This window comes from Trichoderma breve, chromosome 6 (genome assembly GCF_028502605.1).
Source record: "Trichoderma breve strain T069 chromosome 6, whole genome shotgun sequence".
NCBI classification, from domain to species: Eukaryota; Fungi; Ascomycota; class Sordariomycetes; order Hypocreales; family Hypocreaceae; genus Trichoderma; species Trichoderma breve.
Window position 1 is genome coordinate 2,546,989 of NC_079237.1, and position 24,296 is coordinate 2,571,284.

At 49.6% G+C, this 24,296-nt stretch overlaps 8 protein-coding genes across 8 annotated transcripts; 5 read left to right on the top strand and 3 right to left on the bottom strand.

Moving 5' to 3' along the window:
• Positions 1-2,301: 2,301 nt before the first annotated feature.
• T069G_09710 (uncharacterized protein) lies at positions 2,302-4,033 on the top strand (the record flags this gene model as incomplete). The annotated part of the gene is made up of 2 exons (XM_056176920.1): positions 2,302-2,479; positions 2,541-4,033. 2 exons carry the CDS (start codon positions 2,302-2,304, stop codon positions 4,031-4,033), a joined length of 1,671 nt encoding a protein of 556 aa, XP_056025398.1.
• Positions 4,034-5,412: 1,379 nt separating this feature from the next.
• T069G_09711 (frag1/DRAM/Sfk1 family domain-containing protein) lies at positions 5,413-6,364 on the top strand (the record flags this gene model as incomplete). The annotated part of the gene is made up of 3 exons (XM_056176921.1): positions 5,413-5,442; positions 5,505-5,952; positions 6,021-6,364. The coding sequence occupies 3 exons, from the start codon at positions 5,413-5,415 to the stop codon at positions 6,362-6,364; spliced, it is 822 nt and encodes a 273-aa protein (XP_056025399.1).
• A 549-nt stretch (positions 6,365-6,913) lies between these two features.
• T069G_09712 (eisosome protein 1 domain-containing protein) lies at positions 6,914-9,005 on the bottom strand (the record flags this gene model as incomplete). Its single annotated transcript, XM_056176922.1, has 2 exons — positions 6,914-7,611; positions 7,676-9,005. 2 exons carry the CDS (start codon positions 9,003-9,005, stop codon positions 6,914-6,916), a joined length of 2,028 nt encoding a protein of 675 aa, XP_056025400.1.
• A 3,009-nt stretch (positions 9,006-12,014) lies between these two features.
• On the top strand, positions 12,015-13,207 carry T069G_09713 (tyrosine phosphatase family domain-containing protein; the record flags this gene model as incomplete). Its single annotated transcript, XM_056176923.1, has 6 exons — positions 12,015-12,094; positions 12,158-12,198; positions 12,289-12,364; positions 12,436-12,579; positions 12,656-12,864; positions 12,924-13,207. 6 exons carry the CDS (start codon positions 12,015-12,017, stop codon positions 13,205-13,207), a joined length of 834 nt encoding a protein of 277 aa, XP_056025401.1.
• Positions 13,208-13,314: 107 nt separating this feature from the next.
• Positions 13,315-14,576, bottom strand: T069G_09714 (methyltransferase domain-containing protein; the record flags this gene model as incomplete). The annotated part of the gene is made up of 3 exons (XM_056176924.1): positions 13,315-13,554; positions 13,648-14,063; positions 14,255-14,576. 3 exons carry the CDS (start codon positions 14,574-14,576, stop codon positions 13,315-13,317), a joined length of 978 nt encoding a protein of 325 aa, XP_056025402.1.
• Positions 14,577-15,098: 522 nt separating this feature from the next.
• On the top strand, positions 15,099-16,249 carry T069G_09715 (tetratricopeptide repeat domain-containing protein; the record flags this gene model as incomplete). The annotated part of the gene is made up of 4 exons (XM_056176925.1): positions 15,099-15,476; positions 15,529-15,735; positions 15,808-15,960; positions 16,013-16,249. The coding sequence occupies 4 exons, from the start codon at positions 15,099-15,101 to the stop codon at positions 16,247-16,249; spliced, it is 975 nt and encodes a 324-aa protein (XP_056025403.1).
• A 3,942-nt stretch (positions 16,250-20,191) lies between these two features.
• On the top strand, positions 20,192-22,681 carry T069G_09716 (uncharacterized protein; the record flags this gene model as incomplete). The annotated part of the gene is made up of 7 exons (XM_056176926.1): positions 20,192-20,196; positions 20,267-20,716; positions 20,789-21,986; positions 22,085-22,270; positions 22,316-22,391; positions 22,446-22,608; positions 22,663-22,681. 7 exons carry the CDS (start codon positions 20,192-20,194, stop codon positions 22,679-22,681), a joined length of 2,097 nt encoding a protein of 698 aa, XP_056025404.1.
• A 696-nt stretch (positions 22,682-23,377) lies between these two features.
• T069G_09717 (polyketide cyclase / dehydrase and lipid transport domain-containing protein) lies at positions 23,378-24,028 on the bottom strand (the record flags this gene model as incomplete). The annotated part of the gene is made up of 1 exon (XM_056176927.1): positions 23,378-24,028. One exon carries the CDS (start codon positions 24,026-24,028, stop codon positions 23,378-23,380), a length of 651 nt encoding a protein of 216 aa, XP_056025405.1.
• Positions 24,029-24,296: the final 268 nt, after the last annotated feature.

The window sequence follows — 24,296 nt, forward strand, 5'->3', positions numbered from 1 at the left end:
AAAGTTGAAAAGAGTAATAAGATAGAAATGCTACTTATTGGAGTCTTTACTCTTACTGTCCAAAATAACAATCAGGAAATGGTGCTTGAATCGTCTTATATATGTAGAATTTGTATAGCATATACTACCTCTACCTATATTTAGAGCCGTATATAGATGAGGGCTGTGATAGGTTGGTACATGTATGTATGCAGATGGAATCACGCATCGCCCATCCCCACCAGTTAGCGGTGTGCGGGCGCCTGTAGTCAGTATTTCCAGGTGTAAGCTATTTGACTTCTATGCGCCACAACAATTGAGCTTTGCTTTGGAAAGGAGAGTAAGCCTATATACAGCTGATGGGTCCATGAGGCGGAAAAATAAAATAGTTGCACAGGCAAATCCACCAATTGCGCATGAGTACGGATGCATATAGAATAGGATTTGCGCGAAAATCTCACGTTTGGAATCTGGAAAGAGACCTAGGATAGACTACATGAGAACAAGGGCGACAGATGATATAGAGGAGTTAAAGCTGAATGCGTCTATAGAGTCCGGCTCCAGAGTTTCACATCTATAACGTAACTCTAGGTCCCAAGAAATTCTCGATAGAAGAGATAGTAAAAACGAAGCTCGACGTTGGCAAGCACAACTGAGTAAAATCGGTCATATGAGTATTGAGTGCATGTGAAATAAATGTACAGTGTTCATTGTCAGGTTGTGGTGGGTTTCGCACAAATGCAGATGTTATTCCGGATGTGTAAAAACACGAAGCATTAGGTTGGCAAGCAAATCCACCAATTGCGTGTGATCGTATCACTACTACAGCTCTCTCGCTGACGATAAATAGTGGGCGGAAAGAAGCGGAAAGAAAGGAATTCCACATCCATGCATCCAAACTAGACATTCACGATAGCTCGGTTGACCGTTTGGAAAGTACTTGTTAGATTTGCAAGCTACGAGAGTTCTGAAAATTGCTTCTATTACACCGTATTCTTGATGCTGTCTACATGCATACCTGTAGCCAGAATGAAGAATTCTCGGCAGCCAGTCCGCAATTCTCTTCCTCTGTCGGCTGCCTTTATGTTTCATACTAAGTGTAGGTGTATGCATACGTGTAAGTGGAATAAGGATATGTCGGCAACTAGTCCGCGAGCAATTCTCCTCTTTGGCGGCTGCGCGCTTATGTTTCATATGAGGTGCGGGCGTTGATGGCTTTTTAGCATCCACTCTCTCCGCGGTGGGAATTTATACCCAGGGATTAATAAGTAAGTATTTCTATAAACCAAGATTTATAATTATTTTAAATCGGAGTTAGATCTTTGTAAACCGGCATTTGTAGAGGCGCAATCATTTAGTCCTTCCATTTATATGTGCTATTTATACTCGGGAATCTTCCCAGGGTGCGCGTGTTTGAGGCTACCCGATTGATCCATTATTCCAGTACATTTCATATAGCCATGAGATGGAGAATATGGGAAAAAAAGATGGAAATATACATTATTTGTATATATGTCAACTCCATGTCCTCTTTTTCAAGGTAGATGGGCTTCAAACATTGTGATTTCTAATCCGTCATATGCTTATATGGTCTTATATGGCCCCATACGTTGCACAAAAAATATCCCATACTTCGTTTGTATTGAGGTATTTGCTGAATGCCATGCCTAGCTTGTTGGAAAATTTCATGGCCGTTTTAGCTCTAATAACTTGATGAATTCCTTTGGCGCCGAGAGATATTCTTCTAGAGTCTGGCCCTTGTATGTATCTTCTGATAGAGTTGAGCTGCCCTGAAGTAACTTCAGAGCACAAGCTAGGTTCAGGTCAGGCTGCAGTGATACAAATAAAAACGCAGCTTGCGAATATGAAGAATTACCAATTTTTCCCTTTGGATCAGGTCGCATCATGGATATTATAAGCGGTTTACGCGAGCTGGGCTGCCTAGCTCCCCACATGAGGATCTGAACAAGCGGTCCCTCTTTCAGATTTCCCGCGGCATTAGGTAGCTGATAGGAATTCACTGTTGGCGACTTGGATACATGAGCCTCCATCACGTAAAATGCCGTGTTGAGCGTTGAATCGCTATTTGGATCTTGCCATTCAACTTACTCTTATCTGGCCGTTACATATACCTCGATGGGTGTGTGTCCTTGGCATCAAATGGCAATTGAGCTGTTAACTGCATGTATGCACTTATCTAATACTGCAGGTATCTAGGCTCGACCTGGCAGCGATCTTATTCTGCCATCAATCCCGCCACTTATGTGTTAGCACGTAACTGAACTCAGCTCAACTATCTGTTGTCAAATCCTCCACATAGCCATGGGGTCTGGCTCCTCAAGAGAAGCTCCCAAATATCCCGAGCAACAACATCATGATGATGGCCTATTCTCGCAGGCCGCCATGGCCAGAAGAGCTGACAAGATACGCCAAATGTTTCCAATCGCCACCCCGACTGACGATGCTAGGTCACCCGATTACACAGCCTTCATATCGCCAGGTGCATTTGCACACCGTCTCCACTCGACAAAGATGAAAAAGGCGCTGATGGCGAGCTACAGATTCTCCTTCATTGTTGACCGCGCTGCCTCCCGAACTCATAGAGAATCTTGTGGGCCATCTAGACAATCGCTCAATCAAGAGTCTGCGCTTGACCTGTAGACGCTTTGGCATCATCGCCCTGCGCATCAATCGAGTCTTTCTCTCCGCCAATCCGTTAAATATTCAAGTCTTCCGGTCTATTGCGGATCATGACTTCTATCGCCGGGGCGTTACCGAGATCATTTATGACGATGCGCTCTTTTGTCGCTCATTTGATGATCACTGGGGTGAATCAAATGACTGGCCTCCCCTAAGCTATTCGTTTTCAGAGATACCAACAGATAAGAATTGGTTTTACACTGAGCGGGACGACCACATATCCGAGTTAAAACATCGCCAACTCACTGATAAACCAGGCCGCCCTGAGAATGTGATACGAGCACTGCAAGCACGTACCGAATTATCCTTCGCAGAGTCATGGACATATTATCAAGATCTCCTGCGTCAACAGGATGAAATACTTGCCAATGAGGCTGATGCTAAGGCTCTTCGATATGGTTTACGACGGTTTCCTGCGCTGCAGAGAGTTACTGTTACACCTGCTGCTCATGGATGGTTATTCACCCCTCTTTACGAGACTCCAATGATCCGAGCCTTTCCCTACGGGTTTAACTATCCAATTCCTCGCGGCTGGCCAACTCGACGGGCCGGTGAAGGTACTACATTTGCCAAACCATGGGAGGATTCAAAAACAAAATGGCGTGGCTATTGTCTAGTCACCGAAATCTTGTCTCAGGAGCAGCAGCACCACCGTGTCTCTGAACTTCTCATCGATGCCCATTATCTTCATACTGGCGTTAGCTGTCGCCTCTTTCAGCAGCAGTGCCAAGAATATCTTAATTTTCTATCTGTTCTTCAGCAGCCTAATTTTAAGAAGTTACAATTATCCCTTAATGTGGATGGACAGCAACGCTTAGATTGGCCAGCTTTTCGCAGCAACCTGTTGGGCAACGCCCTAGCAGAAGCTTCACATCTTGAACATTTCAGCATGGAGACAAACTGGGATGCGAATTATTACCAAGAGGATGCTCTGCCACCAGTGCTGCGATCATTTCTCCCTCTTGATCGTTGGACCGGGCTACGACACTTTCGGTTGTGGAATTTCCCAGTGGTACGCACTGATCTAATAGCGGCGCTATCACAGCTTACTGGGCTAAGGTCTCTAGAGCTAGGATTTTTGTATTTATATCCTGACTCTGATTTTGAGTTGCTCAATGAGATGCGCGACTCGCTGCGTTGGCATGAGTGGCTTACGCCACCAAGAGTCGACTATGCTGTACCTATCCCGGGTCAGTATATTCAAGGGCGCGCGATTTGGCTTCGTGAAGCCGTCACAAATTTCTTATATTATGATGATACAAATCCCTTCGATACTGCGACCGGTTTAGTCGCCCATGGTGCGGGCATGATTAGAGATGCATATGATACAGCATTTGAGAGGCCATATGATTAGATAGATGCCTTTAGATAGACCTGAAATATTATCAAAATTTCGTCTCTTTTTTAATTTCTTTTTATGAGTGATAACCACGAGCGCTGTGTGTAGAGTTAACAGAAATCCACATCTAAGCGATAGTCTAGAGGAGCCCCAACTGCCGTCTTAGCTACCGCTGCGTAGTGTGGTTGTGTAGGGACCGACTGAGCTAGACAACAAGCTTATGAACTAATAGCTTGGGCGCTGGCTCTTGTTCAAGATGTTTCAGTGCGATGGAAGGAAATCATAAAAAATTTTAGATGGGAAAAATTCCCTCCCGAAGGAGAAAGGTTGGTAGTTCTATATCATCAAGAGTATTAAACACAATATGCTTAGTTTGCTCTCTGCTTGGCAATGACGCACAGAGAGCTTTTGATAGGTCCGATTGCAAGTAACCATTCCTCATCAGAGCCCCGTACAAAGAGAGAAATAACAAGCAAATTAACAACAAATTCATCTTTTCACTTTTCTTTCACTGAGCCACAGCGAACACGTCAAATTCCGCTTGGCAGCTGCGCCATCTGACTTGAACCCAAGCCACCAGAAAGCCAAAGTCATACATGACTAATTCCAGTCTTCTGGACTTCGCGTCTTCGACCCTTATTTTTCTTTCCGTCGCTTATCTCCGCTTCCGCCCAATTGTTAAACAAAAGAAAAAAAAGAACCAAAAAAAAAGAAAAAAGAAAAAAGACAAAGGAAAAGTAAGCATCCCACCCAATCAAATCGAGCTCCGGAGTCCGGATCGGGAACCCCGCCTACCCAATACCGCCAAGCGCCCAACCAAGCCGCCACTAGCCTCTCCTGAGATGCATTAGCGAGACCGTCGACCCATCGTCTCCGTCATACGACGTCATCGATGCCAAATCCACGTCCACAGGGTCGCGTGTGCCAACTTGCTTTCTTCTCGCTGTTGTTTAGTAAGATGAACGAATGAATGATAACATGATTTGCACGGTCTAGCAAAGAATTATGGGAACGGGGCGTTCGATGACTTACGTATGTACTCCCTGTAGAGAATGCTTGCGGAGATCAGGATATGCGTGCAAACGTTGACGGGCAGAAGCAGTGGTCCGCTTTCCGTGTACTTCTAGCTCGCTCTTCCGATCTTTCCCTGCCCTGCCCAGTACTTTTATACATCATGGCCCATGGATTCCGTAGTTTTTTATGCTTCTTTTCTTCTTCTCCTTATTTCATGATCCCATTGCTTTGACGATACCCATTCGAATCTTGTACACCCAGCAGCCGACACTCCACTAATACTCATCCTCATCATTGCCATATCGTATTGTAGTTCCAACCTACGCACTTTATAAAGTTGAGAACGAAGAGCCAGCCAGCCACCAATCCCGCCATCCGCCATGGCTGCCAAAGGCTTCGTATCCTACTGGGTAAACTCCCCTCAAAACGTAAAGCCCTCACAATAACCACCATTCCTAACCAACATCTTTAGATCCTTCCAGTCTTCTCCGCCCTCGTCTGGCTTGGTATGCTCCTGGGCCTCCTGCTCTACTGGGTCGTCGATACCAATAGTGAACACTACTCGTACATGGACTCGGACGACTCCATAGCCTTCATTTCCGACATTGGCGCCAGCAAGCTCAAGCCGCTCTTCATCGCAGGATCGGCCGTCACAACGGTCTTCCTCAACCTGTCGTTTGCTGCCGAGCGCCTACTGCGTCACAATGGACGACTGGTACCGAACACGACTGTCAAAGAAAAAGTTCTCTCCATAATTAGCATAATTTTCGCCATTATCGGCATGTGTGGCTTGATCCTCTTGTCCATTTTCGACACTCACCACCATCACAAATTACACGACATCTTCCTCTTTCTCTTCATTGCTGGATACATCATTTCCGCCATCTTTATCTGCTGGGAATACCAACAGCTAGGCCTATGTAAGTACAACTATACGAAAAAGAAGATAAAACGTTCTTTGGAACAATCTCTAATTCCTCTCAAACAGACAACCGCCAGCACCGCATTCTCCGCATCTCCTTCTGGGTGAAACTCACCTTCGTCATCGTCGAGTTCATCCTGGCCATCATCTTCGTCTCCACCAACTGGAGCGACAACCAAAACGTCGCCGCCGTCTTCGAATGGATCATCGCCTTCATCTTCACATTCTACATCCTCTCTTTCGTCATCGATCTCTTACCCGCCGTCCACACAAAAGCTCCCGCCTCACGATTCAGCAAGGCTCTTGAGCACGAGATGGAATCAGCAGAAAGCCAAGACGGCAACAGTGGCCATATGGGCTCTTATCGCAACGACTACGGTCGAAACAACAACCGATATACCTTCCAATGAATGATGTGCGGGAACAGCGGTTTCTGGTGTTTATAGGTGTATGATCAATCAGCGAAGTATTTTTTTTTCTTTTATGTTGTAATGATTGTAAGAGTATGTAAGAAGACATGGGAACGAAAAGAATCAGGGGGGGGCATTCAACAAGGCGTTACAAGGCTTTGCGTGAATATTCAGGTTCACGGGTTGGATATAAATTATCAGAACGAATAATGCATAGGTTTTAAACACATGACTATTTTTATTAATGAAGGAAACATTCTTATTTTTACTCATAAATTAACATTGCATGACTCTACGGCAAGCATAGATTTGATCCTCTAAAACGCCCCAAACATGATGCCTCACCGCCAATAGCCCATTACGCACGCAACGATTACGATTATTAAATTAAAAGAATAAATGACGAGTAGTGGTATAAGACGTGGAAGCGACGCGGCGGTTGAAGCCCAGGAAAAAAAAATATCATCAGCGCCGTCATAGTATACCTCCAGCGCATTAACAGCCCTTGCTATGTCGCAACATTCAACTTTCCGGGAGAGCACGGACATCTCAGTGATCCATCATTTCTTTGAACCGAGAGTCACGCATAGGGCTATTTCCTTGCCGCGGCGGTTGATCCATGATAGCCCTTGGCGTTTCGAAACTCTCAAACTCACTACTCCTTCCGCTGCCAGAACTGACTGGGCTCACACCGCGCGAGTCTCTGTTGGGAGGCTGAGGATTGCTCTCAGGAATCTCTTCGCCGCCCCTCCCAGCAAGCGTGACATCACGCATGCTAGAAGAGCGGTTCCCCAAGCTGCCGGTGCTTCCACCCGGGCCCGAGTCTCTCAGCGCAGCGCCGCCGACGAAACTCTTCTTCTTTTCGCCAGGCTCGCTCACAGACTTGCCTCGCGAAAATCGATTCTTGATCCAACCTTTGACTCGTGCCGTTGGTGAGGTTGCTCCTTCAGGTGACTTCTTGTGTGAGCCGTCAGCGGTATCGGCAGCCGCGCTCTGCGGAGGCGGGGTCGTAACCTCGGGGACGCTGGATCCCCGCCTGCTCTGCGTCTCTGCTTCTTGTTCTTCATTCTCTTCGCGGCGGATGTCTTGGTTGTGAGCGCCGGAAGTCGCCTCGACCTTGGACTTGCGCTTCTCCTCTTTAGCCAGCTTCTTTTGTTCTGCTTTGGCGACTTTCTCCTCCTCTTTCTTTTGCTTTTCCTCCTGCTTTTCCTGCTGCTTTCTATTTTTCTCTTGCACCTTATCTTCGTCTGTTGAAACACGATCAGAATTAGCCTTGTGACATGTAAGAGACTGGGGTAAATTGACATATACCTCTAGCCTTCTTTTGAAGGTCCTTAAGCTCACGCTCCCGAGCCTTTTCTCTCTCAGCTTCGGCTTTGTTTGCTTCTGCTTCCATTCGAGCCGAGGCTTGACGCTCCCGTTCTGCTTCCGCCTTTTCGTGAATGTCGTCCAGCACGGGTCGTACTCTCCTGGCAGCGATGGCATCGATCTCGTCGGCGCCCATAAATACTCCACCTCCAATGTCCACTCTATCGTCACCTTCTGTCTTTGTGTCGTGTCGAAGCTGGGCAGCTTGCTGAGCTCTAGTCTGCCAGTCACCCAAGATTGTCGGATTGACCTTTCCGGTCTCAAAGTAGACTTTTTCGTCCATTCCCTGGAGGCTTGCTTTGACGTTCCGTCGTGCAGCGGTCAAGAGGGCCTCTCTGTCTCTCTCTCGTTTTTCTTCGTCCACTTGGTCAAGTCTTGATGAGAACATGGTCATTTGTTGGCGTATCATGTCGGATCGAGCGCGGTCCTCCATGTCACTGTCACTGGCAGACCGACGACGCAGCTTGTTGACAATAGTAAAACGGCGACGTAGAGGCTTGTCTGCGCCATAGTACTCGTGATATCGTCGATTCTTCTCATGCTCATCTTGAAGCTTGGCGAGACGTTCTTGGGCTTGCCTGTATGCAGCATCTTGTAGATCGACGTAGCGATTCGTTGATGTCTCACCTACATCTTGACTATCTTGAGAACCCTCCTGTCGAATTTGCTGCTGACGGTACATCTTCTTTGCCATTTCAACTGCCGACTGGTGAATCCTTTCATTATTCGTCTGTTCATCTATTTCGGGCTGGACGGGCGGATGTGAGGTGAACATGTTGCGGGTCATGGTGGTGACTGGAATTGCGCCAGTATCCTCCACCGGCGGCGGCCGGTTCATGGCAGCTCGGTGGGCTATGGACGCCCCATTCAAAGCACTCACGGACGCCCTTGTTGCGTCCCCATAAGGCGACTCCTGCGGGCTAGAAAATGACCGTAGCCTGGAGCGCGGCGTACCTTGCTTTGAGGGCGACATGGCTCCCTTGGCAGCCACCAGAGACTTCTCCCTTGGGGAGGCGGGTGGTGGTGATTTGGCCAGTTTGGCAGACTGGACTCGGTTCGCATGGAAAGCTTGAGTCGCTGCGGAGCTTCCGTGAGACGTTGTCAGAGTCACCGGCTCTGGGTCTGGTGGTCGATTCGTGTTAGTATTGAAGGCCTGCGTGGCAGCAGAACTGCCCCACGAATCGCGCGAAGTTTTCTTGACGCTTGACTGTCTGTATGCGGTGCTGGCAGAGCCTACAGCCAGCACTGCTGCTTTGGTGCCTGTTCCATCCATGGTAGGCTCCCACAACGGCGATATCTTGTAGTCTTTGGCAAGAACTGCAGCGGCCGACGCTGATGATACTTTATCTGGCGTCCACGTCTCTACCGGCTTGTGGCTAAACCAACCAAGAGATGCAGCCGCGCTGGCAGCTGCGCCACCCGAGCTCAGACCGGCAGACGGGAAGCTTGGAAGACTGCGAGGATCGGCGTATTTGAGCCTGCCGGCGTTCGACACTGTGATGGTAAAGTAAGCAAGGGGAGCTGGGAACAGATCCGATGACAAAATGGCGGCAAATGGCAAAGAGTAGAAGTAAATCAAAGGTGCCGCTTAGCTACGGAACAGCAGCCAAACACGAGAGCAGTCTTACGATGAGTAAAAGGAAATCAGGCAGAAGCCAAAGACAAAACTCGCCAACGAGGATAGGAAGATCTTTGATGCTAAAACCAAAAGAAAAAGAACGGATCGCTTCAGCAGCAAAACGAAAGACGGGAAAACGAGGGGAACCGGAGGAGTGTTTTTTTTGTTTTTTTTCTTCTTTTGTTCTCTTCTTCTTCTTCCCCTTCTCTTCCCCTGTTTAACATACATGGACTATTATGGGATGACGGCTCATGGTGCCGCGAAGGCGACTTTGCCACGGATGGCCGCGCTTCCCCAGCTTCTGCAGCTGTTTGCATCATCCGGGTGGGGTGACTCCAGATCAGATACGAGGACGACGAGAAAAGGCGGTTAGTGAGGCGCCGCCAGTCCAAAAAAAGGATGTTGCAGTGCTGGTCAAGTGACGCTGCACTCGCGGGCGCGATACGACGTAATGGCCAATATCGACGACGGCTGTCAGTGGAAGAAGCTGCCGAGTCTAGTTGATCGTCTTGGGGAGCTAAGCCAGCTATAGCAGCTCTGGGGGCTCGATGCTCATCACCTGTCTGCTTGCCCGTTTGGTTCCTTATGGGCGTCTGGTCTGGTGTCTCGGATCAGGCAGTCCGGCAAAGCTTGGTCGTTTTCTCGTGTCGTTTCGCAAGGCGGATTGGATTGGCGGGTTGGCCGATGTAGGTATTGGGTAGGGTCTTGCAGCACACGGAGGATTGTGGAGACTGGACGCAAGGATGAGGATCGGAGGGATGGCAAAGGAATGGTGATGATGGTTGAATGAACGAATGAAAGAGTATTTCGATGCTAATGTCGAATGTCCAATGTTAAATGCCAAACGTCAACGTCAGTGTCAAGGTCAATGCCAAGCGTCAGTGTTAAAATGGGCGGAATGGCATGGCTTAATAGTAAATCGCCAGATAACAAGGAATTGGAAGACAAAGTTGGAACGGCCGGCAAGTGGCAGGCACTAAAGCGAATCTGATGTGGTTCCTGCTGTCACTGCCTACATCCTACATCATAGAAGTACCGAATACACGTCGGTAAAGACAGATAAAGAGCTGCTAACCAAGTACAGTCAACTCTGCTTTGCGCGCCCCATACCCAATTGGCTCTTTCCCGCTGATCTGCAGCAGCAAGATACATGTCCCTTGTTCTTCGTACTCGACCGCCTTAGGTAAACATTTCTTTGCAGCTTCATCACTTTCCCCCAACCTACTACATTCTGCTTCAATTCAGGCAACATTCTTTCATCGCCCTTTGACATGCTTCACATAAGCTTCTCGTAACGCAGACACGCCCAAAAGCCATCAAGAAACGCCTCCCCCAAGTTGTGACGTCATGATGCCCGAGCTAGGTGTTGGTGCATGACGCTATTGCAGCTCTTTTCAGGCGACCAAGGTATTTTCTATTTCTTTGGCGGCCGGCTAGTCCGCAGCTTCAGGTTGAGACAGCAGCTAATTTTCCTGTCGACAGCTGTGTCAGAAAGCATGTACTGTCAACTTGTCTAAATCAGGCTCTGTCCTCTCCTCCCCCCCTGCCAGCGGCTCATGTCGATCGCCCCCGTTGTGGAACAAGCTGGGACGGGTAGGTACCTTAGCTGGCGGACAAGGTGAAGGATACTAACTCTTGCACGTGTAATGAGCTCCCAGGATGCTACCAATGATGTTATGGATCTTATCAAGCGAGCGTCTGACGAATCTTGACCAGGAGAAGAGGCTATCTTGTGCATGCGGTGGAGGGCTTGCTCAACCTTAACACGGATGTCAATGCCAACCCTCCATCTTTGTTCTTGCCGTGGCAAAGTATCATGAGTTTCGAATTCCCCAGCAGGCAAGTATGCTTAGGATTTCTTGTCTGGGCATATTGCCTCAGCCTTCGCTCTTCGAAACATTCGCCAATCACCAGATTAACAGCCCATTGCATCTTTGTCTCCAACCTGAATACCAGTGGGGCTGGGTAACCATGACGTAACCTTGAGCCCATGTATTACAAGCAATATGAAGTGTCAGTCATAATCAATTGCGCTGCATTTGATGGCGCAGCGCTTTTTCAGCCTCTCCAAGCCTTGATTTCCGTAACGGGTATTCATGGATCCCTTCAGGGAGTTAATAGCTCGTATTTTATCTAGTTGACGAATAGCCTTAAGAGGCACTTCAGTTTGAGGTGATGACACGAAGCTTTCTTTCTTCGTAAAGGAGAACATACTCTTGATATGGAACTGGTCTGGAAGTTTTGACGTGCCGTTGGTGGAGTTCATCTGCTGTATGCTTATTCTTTCAATTGGATATACCGGAATTGGTGGTTTGTTGGTTCACGTATGTCAGCGATGTACATTGGCAAATACCCACCGTCACCACAACGCCAATTGGGTTTCTGCCAACACAAATAAACGATTAAATTGAATTCACTTCATACAGTACTAATAAACCACCAAATACTGAGAAGCAGGTAGCTTATTTGGACTTGTTTGCCGCGCCCCGTGAAACATGCCAGCTTTACAGGGTAGGCCGTCCGACATGTTAGCGTCGCTGACACCGCGGCCAACAAACAGAAAATCCTCTCCTTTGTCTCTCTTGAATACGATGGTAGCACAACAAACCTTCATACCGATATCAAATTGAATCACCAAGAAGCCCACGCCTTAGTAACTCGACCATGGAAGAAGATCACCAGCTCCAGAAGGTTCCCAATTTCAGAGACGTTGGCAAAACCGTCAACCAGTTTCTCGGAGAGAGGTCAGTCAAACCTTTCGTCTCACCTATGGAGCCTCTCTTATCAATTGACTGACAGTATGGCAGACGCGTCCGAGAGAATCTTTTCTACCGATCTGGAAGACTAGGTACGAGTCAGACAAACAAGACAACGTCCCCTATCCCATGAAAAAACAAATATCCTCCAGCCACTTACTCGCCCCTCCATCTTTCATCAGACGACGCCACGGCTGCAGACAAGGACCTAATCAGGAATGAACTTGAGATAAAAACTATTGTTGATTTACGCACAAAGTGGGTTTCTCTAATGCCAAGAATTCAAAATATGCTCCCTCATTATGCTTAGTTGCTAATACTCCAAATAGAACCGAAATCCTCAAACAAATCAGAAAACACCGGCGCTCTGGCGAAGCCAGCGAGATCCCAGGCGTGCAATACCACGGCATCAAGATCAATGGCAGATCCTTCGAGAGACATTTATTAAGCCTTCTATCATGGTGGGACTTTTTGTAAGTCCGATGGGCCCTGCTGGGATCTTAAAATAGTATTCTTAAACGCAGACTTGTACCTAATCCACTGCTGAAGCAAGGTCATTTTCTTCTTCATCGCGGGATACCGCATAGACGCAGTCAGGGTTCTCAGCACTCAAGTCATGTTACCCCGTGGCCTCGTCCGTCTCGGCCTAGACACGCTTGATCACTGTGGCTCGGAGATACACCAAGCCCTCTCGTTGTACACTTCTCCCCAGACCTTGCCATGCATCATTCATTGTACCCAGGGAAAAGATCGCACAGGTAAGATGAGGTCTATTCATTCCTCTCACAAGGCCGAATATTTAACAAACACGTTGCAGGGCTTATATGCGCTTTGGTATTGATGATACTGGGGATTCCCAGAGCGGCTATCGAGCACGACTACTTTCTCACTGACGCTGAGCTCATGCCCAGCCGACCTCAGATGCTGGTAGAGATTCATGAGATAGGCTTGACGGATGAGTGGGCCGGCACCGCAAAGGACATGATCTCGTCCATTGAAAGTCACATCAATGACAACTATGGAGGCTTGGACAATTATCTGGATTCCATTGGCTTTGATCAGCAGCAGCGAGCTAAGATCCGGGAGACACTGCTCTACTGAACAGAGTAGCGCCTATATCAAGGGTTGAAATTAAAAGACACGACGCTACGTGCTGCACTGTAGGTAGCAAGCAGGCAAGCAATCATCGTTGTGCAATATCAAACGGTCTATTTCTTTCTAAAGCGCCCCTGAAGCCAGCAGCGGTACATCTTAATCTTCTCAGCTCTATTAACGAGCAGTCTCCGGTCAACGCCGAGTTTCTCAATCGTAAATCGTGGCACACCGGGCTCTTCGGAGTTTTCCCCAGCGTCCGGTCCAGACCAGATGCCTGCAAGTTCATCTTGGTCAAAAAAGTACACGCGTGTTCCGTCTCCGCGGATGTAAAAGTTTTCTTCCAGGTAACGCCCCTTTCGAAAGCGGACTTGAGCGAGATCCCCTCTTCCATAATCTCGGAAGCAGACCAAGCCTCCAGGCTTCAAAACTTTATAAACGTTCCGTACTGCCTGTGCCCATTCCCGGGGAGACAATGCGGAAAATACGAAAATCATAATGGCCAGGTCTACAGTACCCTCTTCGAGGTCGGGTGGGAGGGTCTCTCCAGCAACGTCCCAGACATCAGCTTGGATGTGCTTGGGATCATAGGATTCGCTTTTGCGCATAACTTCTACGGCTTGCTTAGAAAAGTCGCAGGCATGGATCTTCAAGAGTGGGTTCTTATTATTGGCCAGGACTGGGAAAGCGGTGTTACCCGCGCCTGCACCAATCTCGAGTATGAGTTGTGGTCCAGCATCCTCTTTGGTCACGTCAGCCAAGATGGGAAACTCTTGTTGAAGCCACTTGCGGTCCTTGAAGAAATTCGCCGTATTGTTTTTGTAGAATTTGTTCCACCACATGGCCGGGTTGGTATTAAACCTGGCTGAATACACATGTTAGCGCCATGGTATGTAAAGGATGTATACAAGAATAAATAATAGATTTGGTATATCAGATGGGAGCGAAAGAAGTGAAGGTAAGTTTTCATCAGAATATTCAGATGAACTATGCATTAGGATTGTGTATCATCATGATACCGAGCTGAGGAGAAAAAAGAAAAAGGCAAAAACTTACTCTTGTCAAAATCAGAGACTGGAGACTGACGCTGCTTCTCCAACTGGCCCTCAGCATACAGTTTGTACGCATCGTCAGTCTCAACGTGGTCCCAAGCATTGAACTCGAAGACGTCGTCTCCGGCCTCCAGATAGCGGCTACCAAATTGGAAAGGATCGCTTCGCTTCAGGTTTTTGGCCGGATCATGCGACCGGTGGGATGGTTTATCGGTCTGAGCCTCAGCAGCTTCAACGGCCTCAGCCGCCGCCTTGAGGGTGGCCATATCCTCCAGCCCAGAGGCAGTGGCAGTGGCAGCTGCACTGCCCGCTTCGGGGTCGATCATCGCCGCGGATCCGACAACGCATAGAGTTCTTCACAAGGAGACTCGCGATTGCCCTTCTCGCTGCCAGCAGCGAAATTCACCCCTACAAAGCGACGTTTCTCGAGAAAAGAAAAAAGAGAATGGACTGGAGAGAAGAGGAAAAAAGAAGAAAAAAAAAAACATTTGCTGAGTGCTAAAATAAGTTGCAAGGTGGGCAAGGTGGGGTTTGGCAAGTGTTAGATGATTGGCTGATCTTGTCGGCGCCGGAAATTCCCGTTCTCCGGTTGAGCTTGTCTAAGAGCAGGTGGGGAGTGTGGTAAAAGTGGAGCACACCTTAATAGCAGTGCGATAGCATCATGGCGAACATCTGTTAATAACTTCTGGGCTTGGTAACCGTTTAGCTCTTGAGAGACGCAAGAAGCTCCATCACCAACCGTCGCTGTCGTTATCGGCTCTCATACGCAGCTTGCTTACAGAGCATCAAATCCTTAGCCGTCAATTGTCCTCATATCTCGTCACCACATCGCTCTCAATACCTTCACAATGCCGTCGCTACTACTTCGACCTCATGCCACTCTCTCCCATGCCGAAGCCCTACAGGTCGCGCAGCAAGCTCCTGAATTTCTACGCAAGAACCCTGCATCATACTCTGCATCGCCATTCTTTTCATTATTCTCTCCGCCTGAGAGCTCCAACACGTGGACAATATACGAGAATCTTCTACTGGCCTGCCTAAGAACCGGCGATAATACAACGGCACACCAATGTCTCGAAAGATTGGTGGTCCGGTTCGGGGCTAGTGATGAGCGCGTTACAGCACTTCAGGGTTTAGTGAAGGAGGCCGAAGCAACAAACGATAGCGAGCTTGAAAAGGTGTTGAAGGAGTACGAGGAAATCTTGGCCAAGGATAACACCAATGTGGTGAGCATTGCAAAGCTTCAACAAAATGGATATTAGGACTGACCATGAACAGCCAATCTCCAAAAGGAGGATTGCGTTACTGCGTGCGATGGGTAAAACATCCGAGTCGATTGAAGCTCTGGTACAGTTCCTGGATTTCTCATCCACCGATGCAGAGGCCTGGATGGAGCTGGCAGACTTGTATCTTTCTCAAGGCCTATACGCGCAAGCCATCTATGCCCAAGAGGAGGCACTCATCATAGCGCCGAATGCATGGAATGTGAGTTTTACCTTTTGAAAGGAAATATGCTATATAAAGGAGCCATTACTGATACACCTTTTCTTGTTGTAGCTCCATGCCCGCTTGGGCGAAGTCCTTTTGATGGCTGCAGAGTCTGGGAATGAGGGTAACCCTCAAAACTATCTGGCGGAGAGCTTAAAACGCTTTTGCCGAAGCATTGAACTCTCCGATGATTACTTACGAGGCTACTATGGACTGAAACGGGTAAGAAGTCTAAAGGCCGTCTCTAATGTTAGGCTGCTAACGCTTGCAATAGGTCACCGATAAGCTCCTCGATGCAAACTCAAAGGGGAAGAAATCATCAGAGTCTGATGAGTTCACCCTGCCAGAAACATCGACCATAGAAAAGCTCAACCAGGCTGCCACCAAGAAACTGGGCGATATCGTGCGGAAATACGATGCAAAGGATCCTCTTTGGCAGGGATATGATGCTGGAGAAGTGGCTGCCGCTCGTACTTATCTTTCGGAATCTTCACAAAAGGTTGTACGATGAAGACATTCAGTGAGGAAGTTAACCACACTCTTTAAGTTGGCCACCATTTGCGTATCGGTTGTCCAGGCCGTATCAGTGGTATAATCGGAGACTAGCAGGCGTGTTCTATCTGCCTTCGGATACAGATACCACCGCCAGAGGCTAAATACGTGATCCGCTTAAAAACAGGTTGATGGACGCCTTGTAGTCGGAAGGGTGGGATGAGCATACCCGACACGCGGAGGTGGTATCGTGGAGCCATTCAGAACTGCTGCAATAATGGATATGATGGATGATCTGTGGCAAATATGAAATAAATACATAATAATGCAAGACGACTGCCTCGAATGGGTGTGTAGAGACTTGGTGAATAACGGCCATGGTCGTACTAAATAGCAGTGCTAAGACACAAGCACACAGCATTGAATCATGTGAATACATACATGTACCGTACATATACTCTGTCTATATGTACTCCGTACTATTCGGGTGGGACGATACAGATCAAGATATCTGACCTACGCGACCTTGTACTGCTTGTCGCACAGCATTGTGCATCACACATTACGCAGACCAAGCAATCCCGTGTCGGCCTGCGAGTGGCTCGGGCTCGGCCGCGACACTGCCGCCTCATCTGATTTCGGGAGCTGGGAAACCTCATACGGAAGCTTGCATGTACTGTACATGTATGGTGCATATCGGCAAAAAGAAATAAGGAGAAAAGCGGACAGCGCACATGTCAAGGGGAATATATGTAGCCTCACCGATGCAGTACCGGAGGCTAAAGAAGCTCCATGCTACTGGGTTGCAGATGGTTTGCGGTAGTTGTGAATGAATGTCAGGTACCTAACTTACGTGTAAGTGGGTAATGGTAAGGTTCAAATCAGAACACAATGAATGAGGCTGTGGGCGGACCCTCAATAAGAATTTTCGGCGTCTTTCTTGATGCCACAAGTCCATCCATAATTTTCTAGGCTGCCTCTTGCTGCCTGTCAGGTTCATGCACCCGTGCAGCGCTGTCCAAGGCATGAGTCAATGGAGCCGGTTGGGCGCCAATGCAGGTTATTTCGGGCTCCGCAATGAAGAAATTCGAATCCCTGTGACTCCGGATTCAGGCCATGGCAGAAACCCACATCTGGAGAGAACAAGGGTTGCGCGGATGCAAAATGAATGGGGCAACGACATAGGCTACCAACTGTGGGTATGAGCTGAGGCTGATGCTGATGTTGAAGTCGTCGTCGCTTGGAAGATGCCAACAGTCGTCAAGCTACTCTGTTTTGAGCTCTTGTTGCTAATGGTTCAGTGAAATGTATTAGAATGAATGACCGTTTATGTATAATTCGTGAGTTTCATGACGAGTGATACACTGGACCTTATGGAGAGGCCATGCGTAGGTAGTTTTCGTCTGCCGAGCTTGGATTTTTCTTGCTGATATACCGCAACTTCTCAGTACATCTACTGTACTATAGAACGAGAGGATGCGCGTCTGGGTCGTTGTGTTTAACTGTCATATATCGTATCGTAGACTCGATTCACCACCGCCAGGAACACGTATCATGTTACATTGCTCAAGGCTCAGCATCGGCCTCCAAGCGACTCAGGCGGAAGGATTTAATCGATAGGTAATATGCTCCAATACGGTGGTTGGTCGCCCATGCATATCGATATGGAAACACCCTCGTACCATATACAAGTCCAATGCAGCAGAGGGCCAATCAGCTCGATAAAGTTGGCCTTGGAGCTAGCTGACCGCACCGTCGGCTCTCTGTCTGCTATCACTTGCTGTAGTTATGGAGAAGCAGTACCGATACCTGCAGGTAAGTATCTGCAGCGAGAAGGGAAAGGCAGCTGAGAACTGAGAGTCTCCAGAAGGCCTGCATTCACCTGTCGGTGAGACTGTTCCTATTGCCGTCATCACCAAAGCATGATGAGAGAGAGTATATCGTCAGCGGGGGCGGTCAACCTAATGAATGTACAAGTCATCGGCTGTCGCGGGTAACCTGACAAGCTGCGTGGCTGAACAAGTCTGTCCATGTCAAGCTCGTCCCTGTGCGACGAGAAGAAGAAGAAAAGAAACAAGTCATACGCACGCAGGCAAGAGTCAGTCAGCCAGCTCATAGGCGCACAGCAGACCAGTTACACGACGCACCCTCACATATCACATCACACGCTGCAAAAGAATAAATAAATCATAGTAATAATAATAATGGGAAAATGGGCAGTTCTGCACCGCCCTGCTTTGGGCATTGGTCTTCTCTGAGACCCGACTGGCTTGGGGTTGATGATTCGCTGTGATTCTTTTGCGCTTCCCGATATGGGTGCCCGAGTCGAGTACAGCGAGGTACATTTTCCCCCAGCCCGCTATTACCGGGTGCTAGGTGCTGGGCAGGTACCTGGTGGTTTCCGAGTTGGGTAATTGAAACAACATGAATCCATCCATAGCCCTAGTGCCACCATTTGCAGGGAGTTTCTTCAAGACGAAATCTGTGGAGAGAAACGATATTAGAAGAGTTGGGTTGCGCGGGCTTTTGTTCAAATAACAACCAAATCCGCCATCTACTCAGCCAAGATCAAGAGAAGAGAAAAACCACTCAGCACGGAACGGCGGTCTCACCAACATTATGCCAGCCTTTCCTATTTGATCCGTGCAGTGAGCTTAGTACGGCATCCTCCTCTCTAGCTCTAGACTCAACTCACTTTGTTTCCCCCCCTTGTCCATATGCCGCAGTGAGTCTCTGCCATTGGCCACCAGGGGTTGAGCCTCGATCCGCCAGAAACAACAAAACAAATAAAAACAAAACAAAAAAGTATTTGATTGATTCTGAGCCGTCACTCGCTCGTCCGCAGTGTGCGTTGTTCATCTGCAAAAGTCTCTCCACTAATACAGCGACAGCGACTCCCTGCTGTTAGAAGAATCGCGGCTGGCAGCGCCACACCTTGTTGCTGTACGTGGGAGTACTCTGATGCTACCCGGCCTTGCATCGACGCTGCCCAATCCAATGTCCAATTGATGGTTTCACCAAAAGTATCTTCCCCGTACACTCCACGTACTCGCATGGGTGGCACAGCCGCTTTGGCCTTGCGCATTAGCACCTGTCGATACCTGCACCTTGCCTGCACCTGCACCTGCAAGCAAGCAAAAGCACACAATCACACACACTCTCGACTTGTCCTCACCTCACCTTGTTTTTTTTTCAGCTTTTTTTTTTCTCCAACCAAGATCTCAGCATCCCCTCACCGCCGATCGCCCGCAGCCCCGTCGAGGCTGGCCGTTGTTTTGCCTGAGCTGTCATTTGCATCTGACGCACGCCTTGTGGTACCGCTCGACTCTTATTCTGTGTCCTACTTTGGCAGCTTCATAAGGCCTCGGAACCCCCTCCCGCAAGCCGAGCGTCTTGTCCGTCGTCTTTGTTTTCTCACTCTAGCGATTTGAGACACGAGGGAGCACTAAAATATCTTTGCCATCTTGTATCGCCCTGCTAGATTCGGCTTGTCCTCTGGCTGGTTGCCCAGCACATGTACACACTGGTCCGCTCTACCATCCCTCGCAAGCAAGAGTACTTTTCTGCTGTCGCATTAGCGACTGTTGCTAGTCATTCCGCGACCAGCCCTTGATTCGCTTGAGCTCTCTCTTCGCTCTCGCTCCTCTCACTTTCTAATTTCTCCCTTTCCCTCTTATTCCCTTCTCTTCCACTGCCTCCCGCTACGGACCTGCAGGTGCTCGCCAGAACTGCACTTTGCTGTCGACTCTGCCATTGTATTTCCGGGCTGCTGACTGACTGAATCGGCTTGGGCTCGTTGCCAATTTTTCCCCGTTGCCGCCCGCCCTAAAGGCAACCCAACCTTCGTCCCCCACCACCACTCCCCAGGTATTTTAGACACAAACGCTCGTCCCATCGTCGGGCGATCTTGTGCGGCCCGTGGTGAGTAGAAGAGGGCAAAACTGCCACAAGCTCGCCTGTTATGTGGTTAGTACAGTGCCTGATGTTTGCTTTGCCACGCTTGCGACCAACGTTACTGATTCTCGTCACCCGACAGTGCCTTTAGATACGGCCAACGACAACAGCCTCGGGCTGCCTCTTACGAGAGGACCGCTGGCTACGAGAGGCGCCGCAGCCCACCATCCTACGAGAGTGACGAAGACTCTCAGGAATACACGGACGAGGACGACTACTACGACGACGACGTTCAACCTTCTGATTCTGCCTCCACAAACCACGGCGGCAGGCCACAGCTACGCACCCGCCCCTCGGAACAAGCCGCCGCGAGGCGCCAACAACGCCCAGCGGCTAGACAAGACGCCTCCTACCATCAGCAGGTGCAGTCTTATGCACCCGCCGCACCGCCCAGCGTGGATCCGTCCGAAGAATACGGCCACTATGGCCACTATGGCCATGGCCAGCATCAGCAGCACCCAGCTGGTCGCAACGGCTACTACGGCCGTGGACATCCGTCTTACCCCCCTCAGCAGCAGAACCATGTAGGCCCGTACATGGGCTACAATGGCGGAAATCAAATGACGCCCTACGGCAACTACGGCGCCAATCCCTTCTCTAACAGCTCCAACGCTGGCAGCTATTATGGAGGGGACCAGAGGGACATGTATGGTATGATGCCCTATGGCGCTCCGCCTCCAAATCCCTACTATAACGGACCGCCTGGGGCCCACTACAACAACTTGCCACCTCATATGCAGCAATACCACTTGCCGCAGCCACCGCAGCCACCGCCAACTGAAGCTCCCGCCCCCGCTACTCCTCCGGCCCCGAAAGAACCCACTCCGGCTCCGCCCCCGCCGCCCGATCCTGAAAAAGAGCGCCTGCAAAGGGAGCTTGCTGAATTCAAGGCCGAACAAGAGAGGGCCAAGGAGGCAGCAAAGCAGCGGGAGCTGGAGGAGAAAATCCGCAAAGATGCTGAGGATGCCCTGGCGAGGAAGATGGAGGAAATGAGACTACAGCAGGAGGAGGCCAAGAAAGAGATTGAGCGAGCCCGATTGGAAGCTGATCGCATAGCTCGCGAAAGAATCGAGGCCGAGAGGAAGGCAGAAGAGGATAGAAGGCGACAGCATGCCGAAGCTATGGCCCGGGCAGAGGAAACTGCGAGACTCAAATTTCAAGCAGAAATCAAGGCAGCCGAAGAGCGGAGAAGGAGAGAAGACGAAGACCGCGCTAGGGCCGAGGAGGCAGCTCGTCTCCGTCTAGAAGCTGCCATCAGGGCAGAGAGCGCTGCCAAGGCGGCTGCTGAGAAGAAGGCCGCCGAAGAAGCAGCTCGAATTGAAGAGCAAACTCGCCTCCGGCTTGAAGCCGCCATGAAGGCCGAGGCCGAGGCCAAAGCGGCTGCGGCAAAGAGAGCTGCTGAAGAAGCTGCCCGGATTGAGGAAGCAGCCAGAGCTCGTGTCGAGGCGGCTCTCAAGGCGGAGGCCGACGCCAAGGCCGCAGCGGCAAAGAAGGAGGCTGAAGAGGCCGAGAGAATCAGATTGATCCATGAAGAAGCCAAACTCAAGGCCGAGGCTGAACACCGGGCCCGGCTCGAAGCAGAAAGAGAGGCGGCACAAAAAGCTGCTGAAGCTGCCGCCGCTGCAAAAGCCGAGGCTGAGGAACTGAAGAAGAGGATCCAAGATGAGACTAGGGCCACCATTGAAGAAGCGACTAGAAAAGCAGACGAGGCCGCCAAAAAGGCAGAGTTGGCTCCTATCAAGTTCAAAGACGCCGTCGGTCGGAAATTTAGCTTCCCCTTTCACTTGTGCAATACCTGGCAGGTACGTTACGGCTGCTGATATGACATCCCTTGTTGTTTGCTTGCTCACACTTGTTTGATACTTCTTTGGGCATGATCCGCTAACATCATTAACAATAGGGAATGGAGGAGTTGATAAAGCAGGCCTTCCTACAGGTGGATGTCCTAGGGCCACATGTCCAAGAGGGCCACTATGACCTGATCGGTCCTAATGGCGACATCATCCTTCCCTCTGTTTGGGAGAAGGTGGTTGAGCCGGATTGGGCCATTACCATGACCATGTGGCCGCTCGACAAGGCACCACCAGTAGGCCCAAAACTTCCCCCTGGGATGCCACCGATGCCAAATAAGGACCATCTGCCCCCGGGAATGCCCCCGCTCAACCGACCAAGACCCGGTGGCATTAATATTCCTCCTCCCCCTCCTGGTTGGCACGGAGGAGGACTGGGAGGAGGACTGGGAGGAGGAATACATGGGCCAGGAGGAGGAGGTATTCCTCCTCCGCCTCGGGGACCGCCAGTTGTGCCCCCCGGTATTAAGATTGTTAATGCTGCGCCGCCCAAGAAGAAGAGTGGCGGCGGTAGCAGTAGCAAGCAAAACACCAGCATGCTGAACTTCCTTTCTGGAAAGCCTGTGAAAAAGAAGTAAGTTGCCGTCTGTTAAAAGGGGAATAATAATGTTACTAACGCCTGGCATAGGTCATCTAGCAGGAAATAATGTTGCTCTCATACGTTGTTACATGACTTTTCATTCAAAAGAAACGATTTAGTTACGTTTGCGCCCTATATCCGAGCGACTTGATTTGCTTTTTCTCCTATTTTATCGTTTTCTTTTTTGTCTGTGTGTTTCGCCATCCGATTCCCATGTTTATGATCCTTTTGAGCGAAAGATTCCCCTCCTGTTTCGCTGTCCGTGGTAGTGGTCTAGGGCCCGCTGTTTCAATGGCGGTTCGTTATATTCACATCCGGTGGAGTTTATACTGGAGTATGCGACAAGGGCCTATATGAGAGCGACGAGTGCGTTGCGCTGTGTTCTAGACATGATGGGCCCTACCTTTGTCTTATACCCGGCGGGTCGACATGAGAGGCGAGGATGTATGGCGTATATGGAGGACGGCATTTGGATATTAGGGAGCAATTGGTGGGGGTTAGACAAGGTGGATGGCTACGTCTGATGAGGATATGATGTATTTGTGTGTTTTGTGAATTTTGTCTTTGTGCCGCAACGGAAAGCTGCTGAGCTACGCAAGCAGGGATGATTAGTTGTCGCAAGTCTAGGAGATCTATCTATCAATATAACCGTCTAACATCTACTCTTGTTTCTGTTTCCCAGTGAACTCTTTTATCTACCCTCACTTTTATCTTTTATCATCATTCATGGATAGTCCTCTCCAGCTCTCCAGCCAGATATATGCTACAGGCGCTGTTGAGCCCCCAGCTTGTAGTGCACCCGCTTCTCAAAGGCGTCAATCATGAGCGCAGCGATCTTGTCAGAGACAGCAGCGCTAACTGCGGCATAGAGCGGGTTGACGAATTCAAACTTGATGGTGAGCCGAACCTCGGTCGAAGGCGCCGCAGACTGGCGAGCGACTGGCGTCAAGTACCAGAGGGTCTCGAGAGTCTTGAATACGGAAGAGGCATCTTGCGCAAGGCCACCTCCAGCAGAGCCGCCGCTGCGCGCCTCGACTGAGACGCCGGGAACACAGAGCAAGCGGCTTGTGAAGACCTCGTCGAAGCCCCCCCAGCCCACGTGCAAGTCGGCGATTGCGGGCCAGCGGCGGCCGGAATCGTCTGGCGAGGACCACTTTGTGACTTGCGAGTGCGAGCAGTAGGGGACAAAGGCGGAGTAGGAGTCGACGTCTGCGATTAGCTCGTAGAGAGGCTCGTGGCGGTAGGGGAGAGTTCGGGTGGCGACGAGGCTTTGGGGGGATGTTCCGGGGAGGGAGATGAAGGCGCGGCGAGAGGGAGATGGGAATTGAGAGTTGGAAGAAATCCTTGAGGGGCGAAGGAGAGGGATAGATGGCCTAGGGAGAAGAAGTCGTTGAGATGCTGTTCGGGCGGCCATGACTTGTGTGCGGTTCGTGGTGCGATTGCGATTGCGACTGAGACTGAAAGTGGTTTGCGCCTTTTGAGGAATGGTTTGTAGAAACGGTTAGAATTATGATTAAATAGAGGCTAATTCCATGGCGATTGATACCAATTGGCGACGTTATGCAGGCAAAGGAAAGAGAAATAGAGAGATATAAAACGGAGAAGAACGGGATGAGTTGCAAGCTTTATGATGGCCAAAAGGGTTCTTTTGCGAAATCCTGCGCCAATAACTGCAGAGGACG